Raw genomic sequence first — 24637 nt, 5'->3', positions numbered from 1 at the left:
TTATGCTAATAAAGAGATAAGAGCAGTTTGTTCTCACGTGCTTATATGCTTATTTAAAAACACGACAATATGTATTTTGATGTTGTCACGTTTGATCCTGTAACGAGACGTGTCACCCGGGGGGGGGGGGGGGGGGGGGGGACGCCGCACAAACACACACACACACACACACACACACACACACACACACACACACACACACACACACAAACAGTTGTTCACTGCTCGCTGCCCGGTTCTTGTGTTAAAAATGTCCGCTTAATAATAATAAAAAACTGCGTTAATGCGCGATAAAATAATTGTCGGCCTTACTTAATTAATGCGTTAATGCGATAATAACACGTTAACTTGTCCAGCACTATTTTAAACTATTAACTTAACTATTATTAACTACTTAATAACTTTCGCTACAGGCTAGCGGCTAGCTGAGTGTCTTCTTCTGCTTATTGGAGCTTGTTAAACAACTGACTGACGCATTACCGCCACCAAGTGGTGGGAAGCTATATTGTAACTGAGCGTCTCATGAATAACAGTAATATCTCTGGTGTCTTCAATTGATAACCGAAAAATACGTGATATTGTGGTAAATCTTCTAGTTGATTATATTAGTTCTATAGAATTGTGTTTGGAGTTTGTAAAAATGGTTGACATGATAGTTTTGCCCAGACTTTTTTTTCAATCTGGTATATAACATGCTCTGGATAAATGCATTTTTTTCTTCTAGTATATGCTACTCGTCTGAGCCCTCGAGCTCCCGAATTCGGGGCGTCGTGCCGAACAGGTTTTAATAGGCTACCTGTTGGGATGTACTGGTTGATATTATTGTGCATACACTGTAAAAACTAACTAGCAATCGTTGATCTCATACATGTTTTCAAATGAACCTGACTCAGAAACAAAGCTTTGTCATATTCAACTAACGAAAACGTGCCTGATCAGTAAACTCATCTTTATCGTTGCCCTAATAAGTCATTTCAAAACGGGTTAACAAGCATTTCTGAATGGAGCCTTATTTTTCTTGATGAAATCCGCGTAACGACCGTTGCGCATGTGTGTTGCTGTCATGTACGGGGTATTTACGGGTCTAAGTCGGTGCTGAAAGCGATGAGGAACGTGGTGGTCGGACATCTTGTGGACAGAAAGTCTAACTGCGTGGGACCGAAGTTGGACATTATCGAACTATTTGTCGACCTGAAGTTTCCCAAGTTAGGTAAGTGTGTTTTTTACTAGACAACCAATGTGATCAGTAATGTGCACTGACCTATTTCAACCTACAGATTAATTCAATGAGTTCAACTAACTTAACTAGCTACCACATGTAGCTTTGTTAGCTACGTTATTAACTGTGTAGAATGCTGTGTCAGCCCCGCTTAACCGGTATAATCGTGATGTTTACGGCTACATGCAGCATTTACTGCTTCGGCAATGCGCCAGCGCTATAGTGGACACTTGAATTGTAGTTGTTTAACAAAGGCCAGTTTTTCCCGGTGCTGTGGAATCCTGTTTACCCGGCTAAACACGGTCCAATATGGCGGTTACGTTCACGTACAAGCCAGTCATAACATTTTACACAGACAGCCTCTTTACGGCGGTAATATATGTAACGTTATGTATGTTTTGTGTCTAACATGGGGACATGAGATGGGTAATATCATTCCGTTTGGGCGGCAGCGGAGGTAACGTTAGTAACATGTTGAATCAACGTCTGTTCAAAGGAGGGTTGTCACTGTTGGCGCATTTGAACTGATAAAGCTTTGTTGATTCTCGCGCTTGCCGCCGTAGATCGCGTGTGAGCTTCGAGCAAGAACGGAGGCGTTCATACTGTATGTGCTGTGCTGTGCGTTATTCTCTGAAACACCAGAGTAGTACAAATATAATGAACTGTGAGGAATCAAAAAGACAACGAGTGTAGCTCATAGATACGCCCATAGACTGTAGGTGTAACCGGGGCAAAAAGCCATAAACCAACCTCCACTATAGAGGATGAATTGTAATTATCTGTAATCTCATATCTCTCATTCATGGGCTACATTACCTTTTGTACAAGCTCTGTAAACATACAAGTTAAGAAACACAGGTTTAATATCCTAAACAATGTGATTTGGCTGTCAAAATATATACTCAAATTATGATTTTTCTAAAGCATCCATAAAGGAATTGCCTTTCTTTTTATAATCCCCAAACATGTAAATAGAACAACTTGTTGCAGGTTTTCTCTATCAACACAATGTTCTTACCTTTTTTTTCGCCTCTTAAAATGATTTGATATGATATAAAATGTCATTGAACTGTTAGGTGTGTTTGTTTTGTGTTCATTAAGACAATTATAAATCACTGTCACTCAATACTGCAGTGCCATCCTTTCTAGCAGGCATATGTTTTACTGTTAAGTTTCCAGTTGGCTATTTTGCACGTCCTCTTCCCCCTGTATGACAGATTCAACCTGGCCTTTATCTATTCAGTCACATGGATGGGGTAGTTCTGGCTTCAGTGGGATACATGTATGTCTCATATTGATGAGATAAAGCTGTATCATGGTAGTTATTATATATATATGCAGATTACAAGGTCTGCAGCTTAAATGCTTATTGGAAAACTGAATATGTCCTATATGTGTCTCTTTTGTTTCATGGTTCGACGAAATGAAGAAGAAAAAGAAGAACATCACATTGATCCGGCACAAGATGGAGCTGACCTTTTCCCTCAGACGGAGAGAGGTAGTAGAGGGGCAGCCTGTGGTATCAGAGGTCCAGGAGAGATGACCTGCACTTTTGTTCCATTGAGGAGGTAAGACTGTCCTCATTTATTGTCTTATAATGCTTATTGTGGTGTGTGGAGTAATTATACTACATTGACTCTAACTGAATAAATACAGGATCTGCTGTTAGTGGTGGACAGATATAGTGGCAAACTCTACTATACACTGTCCTGTCACTCAACTACAGGCCCTTCCAACAATTATCTGTATGCAAATATATGCTAATTCAGTGTATAGACAGAAATGCAATGTAATGCTGTGGACAGGACAGCAGCACAACTTATTTTAGACATCTAAAGAAATCATTATTAGTGGTTATTAGTAGAATTGGGGGACTGTTGTGACTTTGGTTAATCCACATTAACTATAAAGTGACAGTAAACTAAGTGATCAAGGCAGTGGTAGACCAGCAGCTCCTGTGTTCCGTGAGATAAATGACTGTATTTGTCTACTAGCTTTGAGTAGAGCATTGATAAAGGCTTAATTTCCCCTCCAGTAAGGTCTGTCTGACAGCAGGATAAAGAGCCGAACATATTCTAAATATAGCGTACATTTAAACTGATTAACATTTTCTTTAGGTGTCTAAAATACATCCACAGCAGTACACTGACTATGGAGAAGAACCTCATACAAACACACTTCAAACAATCTGAAATATCCCTTTAAAATGGTGCATGCTTTGAACAAGACTGCTACCCAGTCATTTTATGTACACATGGTATTTCTTTGTTTTGTTATTCTGTTAAGATATCTGAAGAATTCCATCGGCTCACCAGCAAAGACCTCCTGGGGACTTTAAGTGCTTCCCTTGAAAAACATGTGCCTCGCCTGCTGAGACTTTACCGGACGAGGAAGGGAGCTTTTGGTCACAAGATGGAAGACCTCCTGGAAAAGCTTGATGAACAGGTGAGTGAAGCGCCTGAGTTTAGTTTTTTATTTAATTCTTAAGCATGATACTTGGGTCTGACCTGAGCTTTATCCTCCTCATTACTATCAATAATGTCATATTTTGTGTAACTTCACTAAGGCACGATACTAATTGTTGTGCTTTTGTGTTTTCCACTGAATACTTCTTAGACATCGGACTTTGTGTCTCAGTGAAAGACAGCAGCACTGAGAGACCTGTCCATTTTTGTCCGGGACGACCCAACAAAGTTCTTCCTTTGTGTTTGGTAAGTGAAATTGTAGTAATTCATCAAAAACATTTTATTCTACATGTCTCATTTAAAATGTCGCTGCGAAAAATCCCTTTGCTTGAACCAGATCCTGTAAAAAACATTAAATTCTGTGTTCCTCAGCGCAATTTAGAAGCCATGATTGATTTCACTGAGACCAACAGTCATGTGACAAAAATACCGTGAAATTTTGACTGAATTGCAGGCTGCTGAACACAGTGCATTTGAGGAGAGGACAAGGTTGTACAAATGTAAATAGTTCAATACAGAACGTTGAGCCTCCATTGTCCCAACTTTTAGAATATGCTCAGAACTATAACTCTTAAGCTAAACGCTAATAACTGTATGCATAATACTTAGTGGAAGATTTTATTTTGATCCCAGTGATGTTTAAAGAATGAGTGAGTTTTCTATGACTCTTTTTTTCTGCCGAGGGGCAACAGTCAACCCTGAACAGGCGGCCATTGTTGGCTGTTCTTTGGCAGAAATACTTCCTTAAAACGAGTCGCAACAAGGTTGGTGGGCAGGCATGGAACAATATGAAGATTTCATGTCATGATTATTCTGGCCAAAATATTCACGATAATAACATAATCTAACTTTTTGTTAAGGAACGAATATTTTTATTCCATCAGAGATGGGACACATTTTTTAAGTGGATGTTCTTTTCGGTAAAAAACAATCAAACAATCTTAAATAAGGTAATCATACATCATAAGACACTCCTGCATAAAGAAGACAAATTAGTGCGTCTGTGATTTCTGATGTGATAATTTGTGTATTTCTTTTAAAATCAGGCTCTATTTTTCACTCCTCCACCATGACACCAAGCTAGACAGCTCTTTCAGATCACTCATGAGGATATTCACCATCAACTTATTGTGAGTGTTTTATTCAGGATCCACGATAAAATCCTCTACTGTACGGTGGGTGATAGCAACTGTGCTGTTGAGTCACAACTTTAACATTTCTTTTTAAAACGTCCACAAGCCGAATGGCAAGAGTCAGTAGAATGGTGCTAAAGTTAGAATGAATAGAAATGTGTTTTGTCTTTAAATGTCCCTCAGCACTCAATCCTGCATGTGTTGCTTTTCCTCAGGACACTGACCATGAAGAAAGAGAACTCAGAGGTGTGTCTGTTGCCATCATTGAAGACGATGATGCTGCCGTATCACCAAATGTGTGATGCTCGCAGCGCATACGCTCTCTGAAAACAAAGCTTTTGCTCTAAATGTGATGGGGATCCAGACCTAAAGCTTTGGGTTTTTTTTCCTGTTTGAGTGCAAAGCTGTTCGTTCTCATGTTTAACCATTTAAGTCTCCTTCGCCTCAGATTCACAGAATTTGTAAAAATATCAGTTGCCAGTTCACAACAGGGACAAATCCAGTGTTTAACTATTCATGTTCATTGTCGGTACTCAGGTATAAGTTTTATTTATTTATATATATATATATATATATATATATATATATATACTGTATACAGATACATACACATATATACACGTGTGTGTGTGTGTGTGTGTGTGTGTGTGTGTGTGTGTGTGTGTGTGTGTGTCTCTGTGTATATTCAGGGATATAGTCAAGTGTTTTGCATTGACTATTGTTAACATAGTTGCCGTTCTGAATCCAGAGTCAATCCATTGTTTCCTGAAGGTCAGACTGACCTCATTGAGTTCTTTTAACTCGTGTTCAAAACCTTTTTACCAAGGAGACATCAACAAGGTTTGAGCTAACTTTGAGCTGTGTGCCCTTTAATTATATGTATTAATGTATTTCTTGAGAATTCCTTTAATACAATTACAGCAACATGCATTTTCATTGAGTTATCGAGGAAGATTTCTATCTCACTGAAGCAAGAATTATGTTTATTCAACTAGTACATCTGTGTTTGTTGAAGGCATAAATACTTGGCATTGAAACAATGATTTTATTTTTAACCTCACAGAAATTTCATAATTCTGTGGAATTTTGTGAACTAACTAGAATGCTTTATTTCTTTCTCTTGCATTCCTCTGTGACTATAAAGGAAAAAGAGAATAACTGTTCATCTTATCATACTTGAGTTGATAATGCTTCAGCCTGAGTTTGATAATTGATGAATTGTGTTTCCGAATCGTATTGAATAACTGTGCCTCTTATTAAACGACGCCCAGTTTTGTTTAGTCTAAAGAATAAGATAATTCCAAAAGCCAACAACTTGTTCCCACAGATGACTTTTTGTTTTGTCTTCTCTGTGTCTCTTCCTCCTGACAGGGACCGGGAGTCACTGAGGAGGTGAAGGCTGCTGCTGTTAAATGCTCACCGTGAGGCTCCCCTACCACACTGCGTCTGCTCATATAACTGCTGTTAGTTCAGTGACTGTGTGAACCGCTCACAGGCTTGTTTACCATGGCGTCTAGTCTCACATGTCCGGGTGTCATCTGGGCCCTGCTGTGCGCTGTTGGCTTCTTCATGCCCTACTGGCTGCCGGGGACACCGATGGACAAGCCGGTGTCCTTCGGCACGTTCCGCCGCTGCTCCGACCCGGTTGAGGGACGAGGAGAGGCGGGCCACGGTGACGACGGAGCAGTGCGGCCGCTACGCCTCCTTCCTCGGCATCCCCGGCCTGGAGTGGAGGATTGCACGGTGGTGATGGGCGTGGGCTGCGGCCTCCTCCTGCTGGTGGCCCTCACTGCTCTCATGGGCTGCTGCATCTCTGACCTCATCTCACGTACAATCGGCCGCGTCGCCGGCGGCATTCAGTTTGTTGGAGGTGAGTTTATGTTTCTGTGTTTGTGTTCCCTCCCCTAGTGATTCTCATCTGACTGCTGGTGTGCAGAGCCACGGCTCTGGTTGGAATTATGAGGCGATATGGGGGCTATCAAGTTTGGATCTTACAGATCACAAATGTCTTAATGGTTTGCTTTAAATTGTATATATGTTTTTAAGAGCAATTTTTGAGTCATGAATAAGAGCAGAGTATTGATAAGAGTAGCTCCTAGTAGTAATACCACCCTGAAGGTAACTAACCCTACCTGAAGGCCACTGTAGTATTATAGTTTTTTCATCTGGAGAAGAAGACAGAAGTGCAGTATGACATGTGACTGCTGTGGGGAACAGGACACAGTTCAACAGGCCTGTTTCACAAAGCAGGTGAGATGAGAGAAACTGAGTTTTCAGTTTCAGAAAGAGAGGTAACTTAAATTCTGGGTCTGTTACCATGGTAACGAACTCTGAACCTGACCTGTTGCAGTTGAGTTTCTCTCTTTCTCCTCTTACAGAGACAGACACTGTATTGAAGGTTTCCTGTCTGTCAGAATGTAAATCCTGGTTGGATATTAGTGTGTTACTCATTGAAATCTGAAGTTACTGCTTTTAGGAGTTGTCAGTCATTTCTTTACTTGGTGTTTTCGTGCGTCCTTCCCAGCATTTCCAAACCCTTTAGTTTTTGAAGGTTTCAAAGTACGGAGCAGTGTGGACACTAGGCATAAACGTAGTGCCTCAGACTTCCTTTTTAACACACCTTGACAAGAATGGAACAACCTGTTGGCTGTGAAAGGTATTTATGTTGTTGAACTATGGCATGTCTTCCTTTATAAGATGATATTTTTGGTTTTCTTATGAATAAGAGAATCTAATGTTTTTCTATGTAACTTCAAGTATACTGCTGTTAGACCTTACAGAACTGTTAAATTATAACAAGGTGTTGGCATAACTAAAAAAAAAAAAAAGAGCATTTATTTATGATCATTACAACAAACATTGCAACATATTTCATCCTACATTTGTAGGGACAGCGTTTTTACCCGGCAAATGCTTTCAACATAAACTATCAAGACTTTCTTCATTCCCAGAATTCCAAGCAGGAGTCCTGCCACACAGAGGGAAACGCAGGTCCCTGGGCCGTTACACAGCACCTGAAACAAACACAGACAGACAGACAGACAGACAGACATTTCCAGGAAGTGGCAGACTGGTTAAAGGAACAATACTGGGCAATGTGTGTTTGCTATTTTAAAATCATTATCTCTTTAATCCCTGTGTGTCCATTACAGTGATAGATTGCAGACTGATTTGTTTTTCATCAATATACTAGTTTTTCTTGTTTTCTAAGACAAGGAGGTGTGTAAGAACCACTATGCGGTGGTTCGAGCCCTGGTTCCTTCGGTCCACATGTCAAAGTGTCCCTGGACAAGCTACTGGACCCCAAGCTGCTTCGGAAGGCTGTGCCATCGGTGTGTGAATATGTGTGATTGAGCATTAGATTAGATCCTGATCGGTAGGTGGCACCTTGCATGGTAGCCCCTGCATCAGTGAATGAATGGGTGAATGATGGCATGTAGTGTTAAAGTGCTTTGAGTGGTCAGAAGACGAGAAAGGTGCTATATAAATGCAAGTCCATTTACCATTTATGTTTGCCCAGTTGTCTGCACCTGTGTTGGCTTTCTGAGCCACTGTAGAAAACTCACATCCAGGCACTGTCATCTGTCCTCTCCAAAGAACAGTGGAGTCCATGAGGAACATGTTTAGAATGCACACATTTAATACGTTTATGTCTTTTGTAGATACCTCTAAAACAGCAACATTTCTATGGTTTCACTTTTTCAAGCCAGGAAATCACTGGTTGATTCAGAGCCCAGGAGTGTCCATAGATAGAAAAACATATTTAGATGCAACAATTTACAAATTTGTGGGCACGAGATGTAGTACTTGGCCTTAATTCAAGTCAGTTAATTTCCCCTTCTTTTTTTTTTGATAATTTGTGTGCAGGAGATAAGTGTACCTGAAGAGAGCCAGCACAGTGCAGCCCACTGCTCTCTCTTACTGCAGTGATGTCGCTGTCAATCCAAAATGACACGTGGGAGATCCGCTTGTTACATTTTGTGCAACGAGCATCAGACTGCTGTAAGATGACAGAACATCCTGTGTTCATGTGCTCATCAAACATGTCGTTTTGATTCATTATGCTTTCATCCGCGCGTAACCATGGCTGGCTCCACATGTGTCTTTAGAATAGCCTACAGCTAGATGTGTGGCTGCGATGAGCAACATGATTGAAGCGATCAATTCTCTGGGCAATATGGCCGACATCTTAACTATGAAACGTCAACTGTCCAATAGTTTGCCCATCAACTTTGACTGTATTTGAGCACCAAGCATCAATGATGCAAACGGAGCCTCCCTGCATACAGAGTCCTGCGCTCCACCCGTCAAGTGCAGCTTGATCCACAATGAAACCAGGTCTTTGTGTGGCCACTTGTCTCTGGTTGATGGGTTAGCCTGAGTTTTCCTGCAGACTGGGCGGTGGAATAGCAGAGTTAGCTTAGCGTCTGTCTCGGCTCTCCTCCCTCTCGACTCTACTTTCAGTGGCAGCAGGTCTGGCTGGGTGGTCGGCCGTAAGCAGTCATCGTTTCAACGTCTGCTAAGCCGAACCCCACGAATGAATCCAATCCCCACGCTTCCTTCTCCGATGTCGAGTGTATTCTGTCATCAGTGCTCCATTAATAAAGACAACATGACAAAAATGTAGCTCCGTGATTTAAGAGGTGAAAGTAGTGAATGTGATAAGCCGTGATTGTCACAGTAAATGGACTGTACTTGTATCGCGCTTTTCTAGTCTTTCCGACCACTTGACACTACATGTTATCATTCACCCATTCATACTTTCATACATATTCATAGCCAAAAGTGCGTTAACATGCTCCTGATGCACATGGCAGGGCGCCCCTGACTGCGATCTAGCTGCATCGCTACAATAGTCACCACAATAGTTACCACAGCTGAATGAAAAACATCAGACCTGGAGAAAGAATAACTCTTCTCGCCTTTCTTCCTGCTCTTTTAGCGAGGCCAAATGTAAGCATTAAAGCAGAGATGGTTCAACGAGGAGGAAGTGAGTTCAGGGTGGTCTCGTGCATTTCATCTGGAGGGAGACCTGACGCTGACATCGCCTCGGCTTTGAACGGCGACGAAGAGCTGCAGAGAGAGGACAACACGGACTCAGACATGCAGACGAGCTCGGTCGTCCTCCTGCAACAGTGTATGAGGACCGTAATGTCACTTGCGTGTTCGACCGCCCCAGATTTACACACCAAGTGTCATGAGTCACAACACTGCCGTCTGTTTGTGAGTATGAGCAATGTTTCACCTTTTTAAAATAACTCTGCTGATGCTCATGAGGTAGACGTTACAGGAGAACAGAGATGTGCTTTATTGTTCTGCAGATCTGTCTGGAGTTTATTTGGACGCAACGGAGTGGAAAGACGGTGACGAGTTCACAAAGGTGTGTTTGACCTGCAGAGTGAAGCTTCCAAGCCTGGAGGCACCAGAAAAAAAGAACAATACACATTCTTGTGCACATTATGTTATTTCTTTCTTTGCGATATTTCTCTCTGTGACTCACACAAACTCACACAGCTGCTCATCGCCTTCCTGTCCCCTTGTTGTCTTTTTCAGAAGCCCCTCTGCTGAGTGTGTCTCTGGTGAGACGGCAGGACTCTCCTCTCTGGCTGGCAGTGAGTGACTGCAGAGGGGAGGGTGTCGGGGCTGACCTCTCCTGGGTCCTTCCCGAAAAATGCCAAAGGCCAAACATCCCTGCGCTCAGAGCATGAGGGCCGCATTAAAGCCAGGCTGACTCACCAGTTTCCTCTGGTCCTTCATGAGGGGCAGGACCTGACCTGTGTGTATCGGTTTGATCATGGAGCCACAGAGAAAAAGACCATTTACGTCCCCAGATACCGTGAGTTTAGAAACGACGCTCATAACGAGCGCCTGCACACTTCAGTTGCTCCAAAAGTAGTGATTCACACAAATGCATTTGGCTGACTGCTAAACAGACTTTTCTGCAGATGTCTCCTCTGTGAGAGTCCTCTGCAAAGCCACTACGGTGAAACCATCACATGTGTCCTCCTCTACCTACCAGCTGATGAGGATGCAGCTGTACTCACAGTGTACGACTCTAAATGACATGTTCGCCCAATTTATAGGAGCTGTTACACCCAGAGTTCACAATGATCAGCCTGGAGATGTAGCATCATGGACATCACCCAGCATAACTTTGACTTTAAAGTATGAGTTTAAAGAGATTCTATAATCCCATGAACTGTACTGTAGTTTCTTTTGTTTTTTTTGGATCAACTCCACATATTCTGCTACAAATACTCACTAGAAGACCAAATGTGTTTAAATCTGCAAACTAATGTGCAAAGAGGAAATTACTGAGCCTTTTAGCAAACAAATTAAACTTCATATTTTGAGTGTAATTTTGAACATTTCTGTCTAAAGTGTAGGAAGAGATGAAGTGTAAACAGAGGAGGAAGTCAGAAACATGTGAGAGATGGACGAACACATCGTAGGTTAAAATCTTCAGACTGAGCTGTTTAAATGATGTACGTCTAACTTTAATACATTTTAAAAAGTCTGTTTTTTTCCAACAATAAACCAGTTTACTGAACATATTTTCTCCCTGAGGTTTCCTGCCCAAAGCAGCACAACCTCTAACTAAACATGATGAAAGATGCAGCTTCCAGCCGCTTATTCCCTCTTTGAGAAAACTGCCTTTTAAAAAGGAACAAAATTAATCCTGATGTCATGACAATAAATATTATTGCATATTTTTCAATGTTTTAAGATTTTACAGCTGGAAACAAAAGTGTAAAATGAAGGTGTTTACATGTGAGACTAACCGTCTGCTCCATCAGGGTTCTCATGATTGGATTTTGAGCCATTTTATTTCATCTACACTTCGTTTTTATTAACAAAAAAGAGAAACTAGACAAATAAGGAAGTGTCTCTCTGTCCCCGATGTCCCTCGTTTGTTGTCTCTCCTCGATCACCATCTTGAATCCCAGACAAAGTTCCGCATGTTCTGGAACCTGCTCACCACTTCTGCTATTTTCAGGACAACTTTACAACAAATGTGCAAATCAGTGATCCAGACATGTCCTATACATGCACCAAAGAAACCTGCCGTGCCTGTTCTGAATCACTGTGACATATTTGACCCCTTCTTTAACACACGGTTGGCCTCTGCTAGAAAATCTGCCAGGTTGGTTCCCATGAGAGAGAGGCAGAACACGGCGATGTCCACAGAGCCGTCACCAAGCGGGACCTGCAGAGACGATGCGTTACATTAAATTCTTTCTACTGTGGTCTACTTCTTTCTACATTGATTATAACGTCTCACTTTTGTCTGATGTAAGAGATGATGGCGTCCACTGGATTGGCGGGCCGTCTCTGAACCTGCGCCGTGTGTCCTCTGTGGTAGATCCAGAAGGCCTGTGGGTCCCGCTTGAACATGCGCTTCGCCTCGCCGCTGGACGCGCCGTACGAAACCTCACTGATGTATCGGAAACGGGCCGACTCCAGCCGCCGCTCCATGCGGGACCTCAGGGAGGCGGAGCGGTCCTCTTTCGCCTCTTCTTCTGGGACCGCGGGCTCGTCTGTCGTCTCCGCGGGATTCTCCTGCTGGACCGGTTCCTGTCTGCGGAGCAACTTCCGGAGCTTCTCTCTTTTCAGAATCTGTTCTTTGCTCAGCTCGGGTTTCAGTCTTTTCATGGGCCGCTCACCTGCGATCTCCACTTCAGGTACGTCTGCTTTCTGTTTTCATCCATCGGCAGAAGATTCAGTCGCGTCTTTTTCAACTTTGCCACCGACTCGCTGCTTTTCCTCTCCGAGCGTCTGTGTGTCTGTTGTCCCGGATAAGTCTGTGTCCTCTTCTGGCTTTTTCATTTTCTGTGGTTTACTTTGCTTTTCCTTTTTCTTGGCTGGTGTCTGACCGTTGTTGTTGTTGCTACATGAATCTATTTTGACTTCTTCTGTTTTTAAATTGATGAAATGTAAGCCTTTAACCAGTTAATTACTCACCAAATGTGTTGTCTTTCTTCCTCTGTTTTGTTGCAAGTGTCTCCTCATTAACCGTCTGATCCAAGTCTCCATCGTCTCACTGCTCTCCTGTTGTCTCCGCTTGCTTTTTCTTCTTCTTCTTCTTCTTCTTCTTCTTCTTCTTGCCAGGTGATGGGACCACGTCTGCCTCACTGTCGCTGTCCTGCTGATGGTCGTCCTTCTTCCACTCTGGTTCTGACCCGAGTGTCTGCAGGGTCCGCAGCCGGCTCTTCTTTCCAACCAGCTTGGGCTGATCTGGGGATAAATTCAATAATGTAATAAGTCACGTGTGCTTCTTTTTTTTATTCAGTTATTTATCTATTTTTTTAAATCCGATTCAACATCAGCAAATGTTTCCCTGCTTGACTTTTTCTTAGAACAGGAAACATTAAAAACTAAAACAAAACAACCTCCAGAGAACCAGCTGTTACATTTCCTGACTGTCATCGGTCCTTTTTAAAGGTTTCACCATCTTCACAACTAGTTCTTAGATCGAGCCGACATCCTCTGCTCTTATTCAGGATGTGTAGAGTTCAAAATGTAACGAGGCTATTTGTATCACTAATAATATTTATCATAAGCTCTCTGAACCTGAATGAATGAATACGTGTTTATAAAGTCTTGTTTCACATTTATACTCTACTGTACTATATGCATTTTACTTAAACATGCTTAGATCTGTTACTGACAGGTTTGTTGACATGTTTACACATGCAGGGACTTTGTATTAGTACTTTAGTGCATAACGGTCATAATATAGTAATATATATGTTATATATATATTATATACATATATAACGGCTGTTCCACAAACACATTGATGTTCTGCTTGTTTGCTTCATGTTGTGATAAACTGCTGCTGCTTCCTCTCTTACTTGAGGGTTTTATTGTGAAAACAGATTCATAAAAACATGCAGACCTTATAACATGTCCTGTGATGTGAAGGGATCACTTTGATTCTACTTATCGACACCTTCATCTGTCAGCTTCTAGTCAAATAAATATCTTTAAAAACACAAATATATAGTTTCATTCTTTATAAAAAGGTTCAGTAGTTGCTTAAAAAAAGCTGGTGGATTTAGTTTTTAATCAAACACACTTTATGTTTCATACTGATGAGTTTCATGCAGATCCAAACGTTAAAGTGCTTCAACATTGTCTATGACATCCTGTAGCTGCCGACTCATGTAGCCACAGGTGTCCTCAGTGTTAGCCAATTCATAAACAAACAAACCAAAACACTCAAAAAAAACAAAAAAACACACACACAGAAATGATATGTATCCATGGAGATGGATTGTTTGGCTTCAAATGAAGAGATTTCTTCACAGCCATCCAGCCACCAGAGAGCAGTTAGCAAAGAGCATTTAGCAGAAAGCATTGAACAGAGGAGTGAACAGAAAGCATTGAACTGAGAGGATTTAACAGAGGATTTAACAGAGGAATAAACAGAGAGGATCTAACTGAGAGGATTTAACAGAGGAATAAACAGAGGATTTAACTGAGGATTGAACAGAGGAATAAACTGAGAGGATTTAACTGAGGATTGAACAGAGGATCTAACTGAGAGGATTTAACAGAGGATTGAACAGAGGAATAAACAGAGAGGACTTAACTGAGGTTTGAACAGAGGATTTAACAGAGGAATAAACAGGATTTAACTGAGAAGATTTACTGTCTTTTTAAAGACACAACAACAGTCTTTTTAAAGACTGAAGATAAACCATCAGTCTTTTTAAAGACTGAAGATAAACCATCAGTCTTTTCAAAGACACGTCTGTTGGTGCAATGGATAAAGTCACGGATATCCGAAACAACGTCGAGCGCAGGATAACTAGCAAGGACACCTGCATTCTGATACCGATTCCCACCGTGGTTTCCTCACCACCGCAGGACGCTCCACCCTGCGCCGTGGCCGGCATCAGCGAGTCCTCACCACCTCTGAGGACTAACCTCTTTAAGATGGACCCCGAGCTCGTTGACGCAAACAAGGAGATCTACCGTCTAAGGCAGCAGATCGGACATCTGGAAGCAGCTAACCAGAAGTCTGACTCTGCGAAGTGGGATTTCTGTCGGCGTTTTCATGACGGTGTGCTTAAAGCTACCCGTCTACACCGGAGTCTGACGGTCGCTGACGGCAGGATCGTCACACTCAAGCAGCAGCTTAACGAGTCCGAAGATCTACTCGTTACTGTGCAAGAGAACCTCGCTCAGAACCTTAAGGCCTGGAAGATGAACTATGACATCCAGAGCAATAAGGTCCTGGACCGAAGGGACGACACCTGGAGAGCCATCGTGGCCGAGTTGGAATCGGCCAACCAAGAACTCACTGAAAATCTGAGCACGGAGATGGCTAAGAGTCACCTGTTGGCCGAGATACATCGGAGCCAGGAGGCTGACATCCAGGAGCTGACAGAGGTCAATAAAGACCTGCTAGACCTCTGTCAACCAGCAAAGGAGGAGAAGAAGAAGAGATGGTTCTTCTCCAGAAGGTTGGGAAATCCAAGGAAAGTGGTGGAGGAGAAGCAAAAGAAGAAAGCTACAGGGTGCTTCAGCTTTCTGTCACGAAAAAGACGTGACAGAAATGTTGAATAGCAACACCTTCCTCTCCGCTTCACCTCTCCCTCCACCCCCACCTCCCTACTCCATCTCCCCTACCTTCATCCAACCTCTGCTCCATCTCTCCTGTTTCTCCATTGCCGCCACCGCTGCCGTCGACTCCGGGCTCGGAGCGACCGGTTGCCGTCGCCGCAGGACTGCCAGCCGAAAGACAGCCACCGCGGCCGCCGCTGCCGTCGACTCCAGGCTTGGAGCGACCGGCTTCCGCCGCCGTAGGACTGCCAGACACAAGCCAGACCATTGCCGCCACCGCTGCCGTCGACTCCGGGCTCGGAGCGACCGGCTGCCGTCGCCGCAGGACTGCCAGCCGAAAGACAGCCACCGCGGGCGCCGCTGCCGTCGACTCCTGGCTTGGAGCGACCGGCTGCCGCCGCCGTAGGACTGCCAGACACAAACCAGACCATTGCCGCCACCGCTGCCGTCGACTCCGGGCTCGGAGCGACCGGCTGCCGTCGCCGCAGGACTGCCAGCCGAAAGACAGCCACCGCGGCCGCCGCTGCCGTCGACTCCAGGCTTGGAGCAACCGGCTGCCGCCGCCGTAGGACTGCCAGACACAAGCCAGACCATTGCCGCCACCGCTGCCGTCGACTCCGGGCTCGGAGCGACCGGCTGCCGTCGCCGCAGGACTGCCAGCCGAAAGACAGCCACCGCGGCCGCCGCTGCCGTCGACTCCAGGCTAGGAGCGACCGGCTGCCGCCGCCGTAGGACTGCCAGACACAAGCCAGACCATTGCCGCCACCGCTGCCGTCGACTCCGGGCTCGGAGTGACCGGCTGCCGTCGCTGCAGGACTGCCAGCCGCAAGACAGCCACCGCGGCCGCCGCTGCCGTCGACTCCAGGCTTGGAGCGACCGGCTGCCGCCGCCGTAGGACTGCCAGACACAAACCAGACCATTGCCGCCACCGCTGCCGTCGACTCCGGGCTCGGAGCGACCGGCTGCCGTCGCCGCAGGACTGCCAGCCGCAAGACAGCCACCGCGGCCGCCGCTGCCGTCGACTCCAGGCTTGGAGCGACCGGCTGCCGCCGCCGTAGGACTGCCAGACACAAGCCAGACCATCGCCACCACCGCTGCCGCCGCCGCTGTCCACTCCGGGCTCGGAGCTACCGGCCAGACCATCGCCACCACCGCGGCGGCAGGACTGCCAGATGCAAGCCGTCCTTCTGAGCACCTGTGTCCAGAGCCCTTCTGCCCTCCCGTGTCGATCCACGGGACAGTCCGCCGAACCTGCTCCGGACACAGGTGCTCAGGCGGAACAGACTCGACACCGGAGGGCAGGCAGATCGACAGCGTGATGTCCCGTGGATCGACACCGGAGGGGAGGGAGATCGACGGCGTGATGTCCCGTGGATCGACACCGGAGGGCAGGCAGATCGCAGCCGTGATGTCCCGTGGATCGACACCGGAGGGCAGAAGGGCAGAAGGGCTCCAGACACCGGTGATCCGGAGGACGGCCGGACTGCCGAACCTGCTCCGAACACAGGTGCTCAGGCGGACCAGACTCGGACTCTCGGAGTCGGGTCTCCGGGGAACAGGATGCTGGCCCAGCGGCGGGAGCTGGAGGTCGCTGCCTGCCCTCCGGTGTCGATCCACGGGACACCACGCCGTCAAGCTGCAGTGACCGCCCGGCCAGCATCCTGTTTCCCGGAGCCCCGACTCCGAGAGTCCGATCCGTCTGAGCACCTTTGTCGGGAGCAAGTTCGGCAGTCCGGCCGTCCTTCTGAGCACCTGTGTCCGAAACTCTTCTGCCCTCCGGTGTCGATCCATGGGACAGATCGACGGTGTGATGTCCCGTGAATCGACACCGGAGGGAAGGCAGATCGACAGCGTGATGTCCCGTGAATCGACACCGGAGGGAAGGCAGATCGACGGCGTGATGTCCCGTGAATCGACACCGGAGGGAAGGCAGATCGACGGCGTGATGTCCCGTGAATCGACACCGGAGGGAAGGCAGATCGACGGCGTGATGTCCCGTGAATCGACACCGGAGGGAAGGCAGATCGACGGCGTGATGCCCCGTGAATCGACACCGGAGGGAAGGCAGATCGACGGCGTGATGTCCCGTGAATCGACACCAGAGGGAAGGCAGATCGACGGCGTGATGTCCCGTGAATCGACACCGGAGGGAAGGCAGATCGACGGCGTGATGTCCCGTGAATCGACACCGGAGGGAGGACAGGCAGATCGACGGCGTGATGTCCCGTGAATCGACACCAGAGGGAGGACAAGCAGATCGACATATCTCCGACTCCGAGGTCCGAGTCCGCTCCGCCTGAGCACCTCAGTCCTTTCAATCAACAAAATCAAATAAAAAATCAAATCAATGTTCTATGTTTCTAGCTCTCTAATTAATTCTATATCGTATTAATACAGTTGTATGACATGATGGTGACTATAAAGAAGAAGTACTGGAATCGGTTTAAGTTTAAGTGATTTTAACTGCAGCTAGAAGAATAAAATGATCAAAGTTTCATAAAAAAAGTTTCAAATGGTATTTGAGTTTAAAAACAAAGATTTCATTCTACAGTAAAAACATGTGACCTTCATCACTGACGGGTTTATGGATATGTTTAATAATAGCATTATCTACCGGTATTATAATTGAATGAACAGAGAGTTGTAAACTACTTCAACATGTTTTCTTTGTGATTGTGATTCACTGGTTCTTGTGTTGAATACATGAAGCTGGACAGAATCTACGTATCGACACTTTTAAGATGCAAAGTGTCTCTGAATAACTGCAGGTAGTCGCTGATCATAGTACTAGTATCAATACTAGTACTATCAATACTCTTATCGATTATTTTTGATTATTTTGTGAAAAAGAAGATAATTAATTTAAAACAGAATCAACATTGCTTTATTATTCATGTCAACAAATAGCATTTAACAGCGACAGCAGCAATGTTTAAATAACTCACTATTGTTGACTACTGTTTCCATGGCAACAACAAATGTAACTGAGAACATTCCTACAGGGAGTATATTATTATTATTATTATTATTATTATATATTAAGATATATTTGGAGTTGAGAGCTACTATTATTGAACTATTAAACTGTTTAAACTTAAGGTGTGTTGGGTGGAGTGGTAGTGGGACGAGCAGCTTCAAAATAACTTCTAACACTAACTTATAACAACACAGCTGCTCCCCTTATTAATAACTATGTATGAAACAAATCAATATACACTGACAGACTTATTAGTTGTTCCCTAAATCCCTTAGACTCTACTGTTGAGAAGGGGTGCAGTCTTTAACAGTGAACTGTTCTATGAACAGCTCTATGACACTCGGTCACCCTCTACAAACAAGCCTGTGCACCCAGGAAACACTCACAGGGGATTTAAATGACTTTTAAAATCCCTGGATCGGCCTCTTCTCAGGCTTGTGTCTGTGTGCACAAACCGGTAGTTTGATTAACAGCTCTAGTGCATCTGTTAAGGTGGGACGAATTACACTTTGATCATTCTTATTAGTACATGGAGGCACATTATTTTACACCGTAGCTCCGCCCATTTTTAACCTGAGCAGAGGTCTAATCAGAACAACTGTGTGAAAAGCAAGAGAACATAAAACACATGACATGATTTTAAAGGAATCAGAGTATTTATAAAATCAAATTACTTTGATATGTCTACATATAATCTGCTCTTTTTTGACAAAATGTGCCTGGTTGTTTCTGAGGGCACTTTCATTATGTTATGAAAAGCTGGTAAAAAAACAAACAAAACAATTTTTACCGTTTGTTGACCTCTACTGGTGATTATGTAGAATTGCAGCAATTGCAATAAGGGTCAAATGTATTAGTGTCCCTATGGTCCCCTGTAATTTGAACAGAACCCAAAATGTGCAATTTAACTTGGTGTACCTCATGTCAAACATGACCTTTTGTGTTCATTATCCACAAGCCTAAGTTTTATTTTGTCAGCAAGTCCTTTTTAAAAAAGATTCATAGTGTAGCAGCAAGTGAGTGCAGGTGCACTATAAACATATATCCCTTAATGTGAAAGGTTTGTGACTTCCCTGTTTAATTGACAAGTATGGCCGATAAAAAAAGTACCATATTACAAGTAAAGTCTTGCATTCAAAATCATACTTAGTATTGCTATTTACAAACTATACTCTCTTACAATATTCTTTTTTATATATAGTTCGGTTTAGCCCAATTTAAGGGTCACAAGATTAATCTAATCTCTTTTTTTTGTAAGGTGTCACAAGCCAGAAAAGATTAGTGATCTTTAACAATGTAGGGCATTTTATAAGGTTATTATGTTTTTTTATTCATTTGAAATTAAAACCAAAGCTCTCATGTATTTCGTACAGACAAAAGTACAATATTTACCAATAAAGTGTGGCCTGCTGGACTGTATCGGTATGTTGCTGTACATACAGCATGCAGGAGGGGGCGCGTTGAGAAGGGGTGCAGTCTTGAACAGTGAACTGTTCTATGAACAGCTCTATGACACTCGGTCACCCTCTACAAACACAGGAACACTCTGAAGGGCTGCTCTCCTGTGTAATGATGAGGGAGTAACACATCATAAACAAGAACTACTTTGATGTGTGTCTCAAAGCCAAACATCACAGACTCTTATGCTGAGTATCATCTCCTGAGACACTGACTAGCCAGCCTTCAGTCACATGAGGTCCAACAATGTAGATTACAGTTGGAGGTTGCCGATGACGAGAGATAGCGCTGCCAAAATACAGATTTGAAAGCCTGCGCACACCCAGAAAACACTCACACAGGTGATTTAAATATTGATAATGACCGACTTTCACATCAGAGAAGATACGCAGAGGCCAAATTGAAGCACCACAGGATTAGGAAATAGACCAGAATGCATTGCAGCAACAAGACAGTTTTAGTTATCAATAAGAACTGGAAAATCGTTCTCATTACTTTGCTTACTACCTCATTTTTATGACCAATTTCTTATCGTATTTCTTCTGCTTAAAGTGTAGTGACCACAGTCCAAAGACACATTTAACGGACTAAATATATATATATTTATTTAGTAAATGGAATTGAAATAAAGTGTAAATGAAAATATAGCCTTATAATATGCAAATTATATGCCTCAGCAGTCTTCATTTTGGCATGGCAGAACCAGAAGTTGTTCTTCATATCTGTGACAAGTGAACAATAACAACAGTCACAACAGTCCACACACTGGGCTCTCGGCTCCGCCTCGTTACCTCCGTTCACAAAGCCGTGCTTAATGAAGTCAGGATTGTAAATTTAGACTTTTCGGGGGGTTTGGCACCACTTTCCTCTTAATTTTTTTGTTTTAAATTAGTGCTGGGCAACGATTAACATTTTTAATCGTGATTAATCGCATTATTTTCTGCGATTAATCGCATTGTTATGTGCAATGTTCAATAATGAATTCAAAACTAGTGTATTGTGCACTTTTATTTTTAAAGTACTGCTATATGAACAAAAGTGCAATAACATTTGGTTTGCAATCACTTTAAACAAATCAGGTTATTTTTAACAGCAGTATTCATTTACACAGTAGCAGTTAAAATACAGTTAAATTGATTCTGATCATAGATATTCAGCCGGTGTCCACAACTTTATTTTCATGTGTGTAATAGATGCAATTTGAAATATACACCTTGAAAACTGCAAATGTGAGATAAATGGATTTTTGATTAACTAATTGTAGATTATTGTAATGTGTGTTATAGTTAAAACGGCCAGCAGGTGTCGCCAGCTCACCACTAGGGGGGTTGTCTGTGCATGGTATTCACGCTTCCTTGCAAAGTTTCGCAGAAGAAGAACAGCAAGCGAAGAGAAACGTAGAAAACAGACACCCTCAATAAAACATTTGTTTGAACTATATTCAAGGTGTCTGCTGCCGTTCTTTGGTGCGCCCGTCATCCACTGACGGGAGGGCAACACATCTTGGCGAGCCAGCCAGGAGAAAGGAGTCTTCGAGCAAAATCTCCAGCAGTGAGAGGAAGATCTTTCTCCCAAGACGAACCTAGAACAACCGTTAGAGAACTGCAGTTTCATTATGGAACTTCAGGCGCTTCTGGACAGAGCCAGCTCAATTCTGACCAAACTACAATGGGATCAGGTAGTACAAGTCTGCACACACCTAAACTGTATCGAGGAAGATGATGAGACCATAAATGATAGGAGTCGACGAACACTTGTCAAATTAGTGGAGAAGAAACTGGATGCTATTGAACAGGATGAGGATGAGGATGAAGCATGTCAGATTATCCAAGATCTTTTAGCCTTCATGGGAGCAATGATGGACGGGAGTGGTGAGGAAACAGAGAAGGAACTCCTCCGCTTACAAGAGATAAAGGGGAAGTACGTAGAGCTGCAGAGGTCCCAAGAACTGTCCCGTAAGCTCCTACAGGAGGAAATAAAAGCTCTCAGTGATAAACTGCATATAACCGACCCCACTGTGAATGAGCCTATCCAGCCCCCTCAACAATCCAAAATTCCTGAAGTAACCATTCAAAGAGAGTTCCGTATCAGTGGGCAAATTGGCGAGGGAGGACAGCGCGACAAATTGTCATATACCAACCTCGTACACCAAATAGATGGAGGACTTCGGAGAGGTCATGGTGAATCAGACATCATTGAAGCAGTCATAAAAGCCATTAGCCCAGGGCTGAAACTGCGGGATATGCTTGAAATAAAAACTGACCTGACTCTCTCAAAGCTTAAGACTATTCTAAAGGGGCACTATAAGGAGGAAGACACATCAGACCTGTACCAGAGACTCATTAGCATAGTTCAGGAACCGAAGGAATCAGCTCAAAACTTCCTGTTCAGGGCGATAGAACTCAAAGACAGGCTGCTGTTTGCATCAAAGGAAAATGAGTCAGGAGAGCAATATAGCCCTGATTTGATAAGTAAGAAATTCTTGAGGTCCGTGGGCACAGGGCTGTTGAGTGATAACATTAAATTCCAGATAAAGCCTTTCCTGGATGACCCAGCAGTCAGTGATGAGATGCTCATTGAAAGAGTAAATGAGGCAGCAAGTTTTGAGGCCGAGAGACTCAACAAACTCAAGAAATCCACTGTCAAGTCAGCCCGTGTAAATGAGCTACATGTTAGTGTTTCAGGCGAGGCAGCGAGCAGCCAACATAGCTCTTCTCCAGACCCAACTGCACAGGCTGGGAGGAACAGCCGAGACCAGAAAGAAAAGCCTCCGACAACCAGCCACACATCAGAGACTGAAATCCATTCAATCGTGAGGGAACTGAAAACAGAAATGGCAGAAATGAAAAAGATGGTATTGGCTTCCATGAGTACAGACACAAGAACAACCAGGAGACAGACAATGGGAGAGAGAGAGGGGCTCGGAAGAGAGGCTGCAGGACCTGCCAGGACAAAGGTGAAGGAGAAAGCTGCAACCACTGCTTCAAGTGTGGCCAGGCTGGACATGTGTCTCGTGGATGCAGGGCTCCTTACCAGTCCCAGGGAAACGGGCGAGGGTTGCTGTCGAGGGACCCACAGTAACCCAACAACAACCATCACAGTCCCGATGTTGCCAGAACTGCCTACAAGAGGAGGACCGGGGAAAAATACTACAAAAGTGTAAGGGGTGTTCAGCCACATTATACTGCTCAAAAGAATGTCAGAGAAATCACTGGGAAAAGCACAAGCCTCTCTGTGTGGCAATCAGTCAAGTCGAGAAAAAGGTAACTGAGGAGGAAGAAAGAAAACACAAATTACCAGATATGTGTAAGGTGAACTACCTCTCAGCCAAACAGAAAAAGAGACTGATTAAACTGATAGGAAGACGGAATATGGTGAAATGTAGCTTTGACAACACACCTGTTACAGCACTGTGGGACACAGGAGCACAGGCAACAGTGATAAATGATGCCTGGAGAGGTAAACACCTCCCTCACAGCACAATTCGTCAGATTGATGAACTTATTGGACCAGATCCACTAAATGGGGTTGCAGCCAATCAGACAGAAATACCATTTATTGGGTGGATACCGGTAGAGTTCAAACTGAACAACTCTGAGGATTCTAATCACAGTATGTTGGTACCAGTACTTGTGTCCAGCGACCCGAAGGTAGCTGAGGATCCCATCATAGGCTTCAACGTGATAGAGGAAATGATAAATACACAAATAAAACAGCCGGGAGTGGCAACAGAGGACTGTGCTACACAAGTAGTTAGTGGGGCCTTTGGCATTGACTCCAGTGCTGCTGAGACCTTCATACAATTAATGCACACTTACCAGTCAGATAATGAGGAAGTGATCGTGAAAACGGGAAAGCATAGAATAGTTCTCCTTCCTGGAGAATCAACCACAGTGAGGTGCCGCTCGCACACACAGACTGACGAAGACACAGTGATGTTGTTTTGCCCTGACACAAAAACCAATCTGCCAGAAGGGGTACATATACAGGAAGTGCTATTCACCAGGAGAAAGGGGAATTGTACCACTATTCCAGTCCCTATAGTTAACAGCACTAAACACAGTGTCGCACTGAGCCCACGCACAAACTTAGGGCACATTGAGATGGTGAAGGCAGTTTACCCAGCAGCAGTGCAGCCCGTCATGGAGGGACAAGCACAGACAGAGCCGCAGGACACTGGAAACACACCACCTGATGAGGTTGGCGGAGTCAACACAAACACACCATGTCTAACCCAGAGTGACAGCAAAGCATGGGACTTACCTATAGTACTGGATCACCTGACCAGCGAGCAGCAGGCTATCGCAAAAAAAATGCTGAGAGAGGAGTGTAATGCTTTTACAGGATATGCTAGATAGTCTCAGTGGGAGTTCCTGGTTTTCAGTGTTAGATCAGGGCAAGGCATACCACCAAGGGTTCCTTGATGAAGAGAGCCAGCCTCTCACAGCCTTTATAACTCCATGGGGCTTGTACCAGTGGATACGAATCCCATTCGGATTGAGTTCAGCACCTGCGGAATTTCAAAGGAGTATGGAGGACTGTCTATGGGGACTACGAGATGAGATCTGCCAGCCATATCTAGATGATAATCTAGTCCATAGTAAATCCAGTTTCAGGATCATGTCAACCACATACAGATGATTCTGAGGCGGTACCAACAACACGGCATCAAGCTCACAGCAAAGAAATGTGAACTATTCAAACACAGTGTGAGATTTCTGGGGAAGATCGTGTCTAAGGAAGGATACACAATGGATCCTGCAGAAATAGCCCCTGTGCAGGCCTTAAAGGGGAAACGTCCTACTACCGTTGG

General features: G+C 44.2%; 1 protein-coding gene and 1 pseudogene across 1 annotated transcript; one reads left to right on the top strand and one right to left on the bottom strand.

The window, feature by feature from the left end:
* The first annotated feature begins 884 nt into the window (after nucleotides 1–884).
* LOC137876856 (LHFPL tetraspan subfamily member 6 protein-like) lies at nucleotides 885–10843 on the top strand (annotated as a pseudogene).
* A 1095-nt stretch (nucleotides 10844–11938) lies between these two features.
* Nucleotides 11939–12495, bottom strand: LOC137876855 (ribosomal RNA-processing protein 8-like). The gene is made up of 2 exons (XM_068716648.1): nucleotides 12100–12495; nucleotides 11939–12024 (listed from the first exon to the last, which is right to left on the bottom strand). The coding sequence occupies exons 1-2, from the start codon at nucleotides 12468–12470 to the stop codon at nucleotides 11946–11948; spliced, it is 450 nt and encodes a 149-aa protein (XP_068572749.1). The 5' UTR covers nucleotides 12471–12495; the 3' UTR covers nucleotides 11939–11945.
* Between the last annotated feature and the right edge of the window lie 12142 nt (nucleotides 12496–24637).

This window comes from Cebidichthys violaceus, unplaced genomic scaffold, assembly GCF_023349555.1.
Source record: "Cebidichthys violaceus isolate CVI_PGR_0920_01 unplaced genomic scaffold, fCebVio1.0.p SCAF_20, whole genome shotgun sequence".
NCBI lineage: Eukaryota > Metazoa > Chordata > Actinopteri > Perciformes > Stichaeidae > Cebidichthys > Cebidichthys violaceus.
The sequence above is the reverse complement of the archived record's forward strand: the minus strand, read 5'-3'. Positions and strand labels throughout refer to the sequence as shown.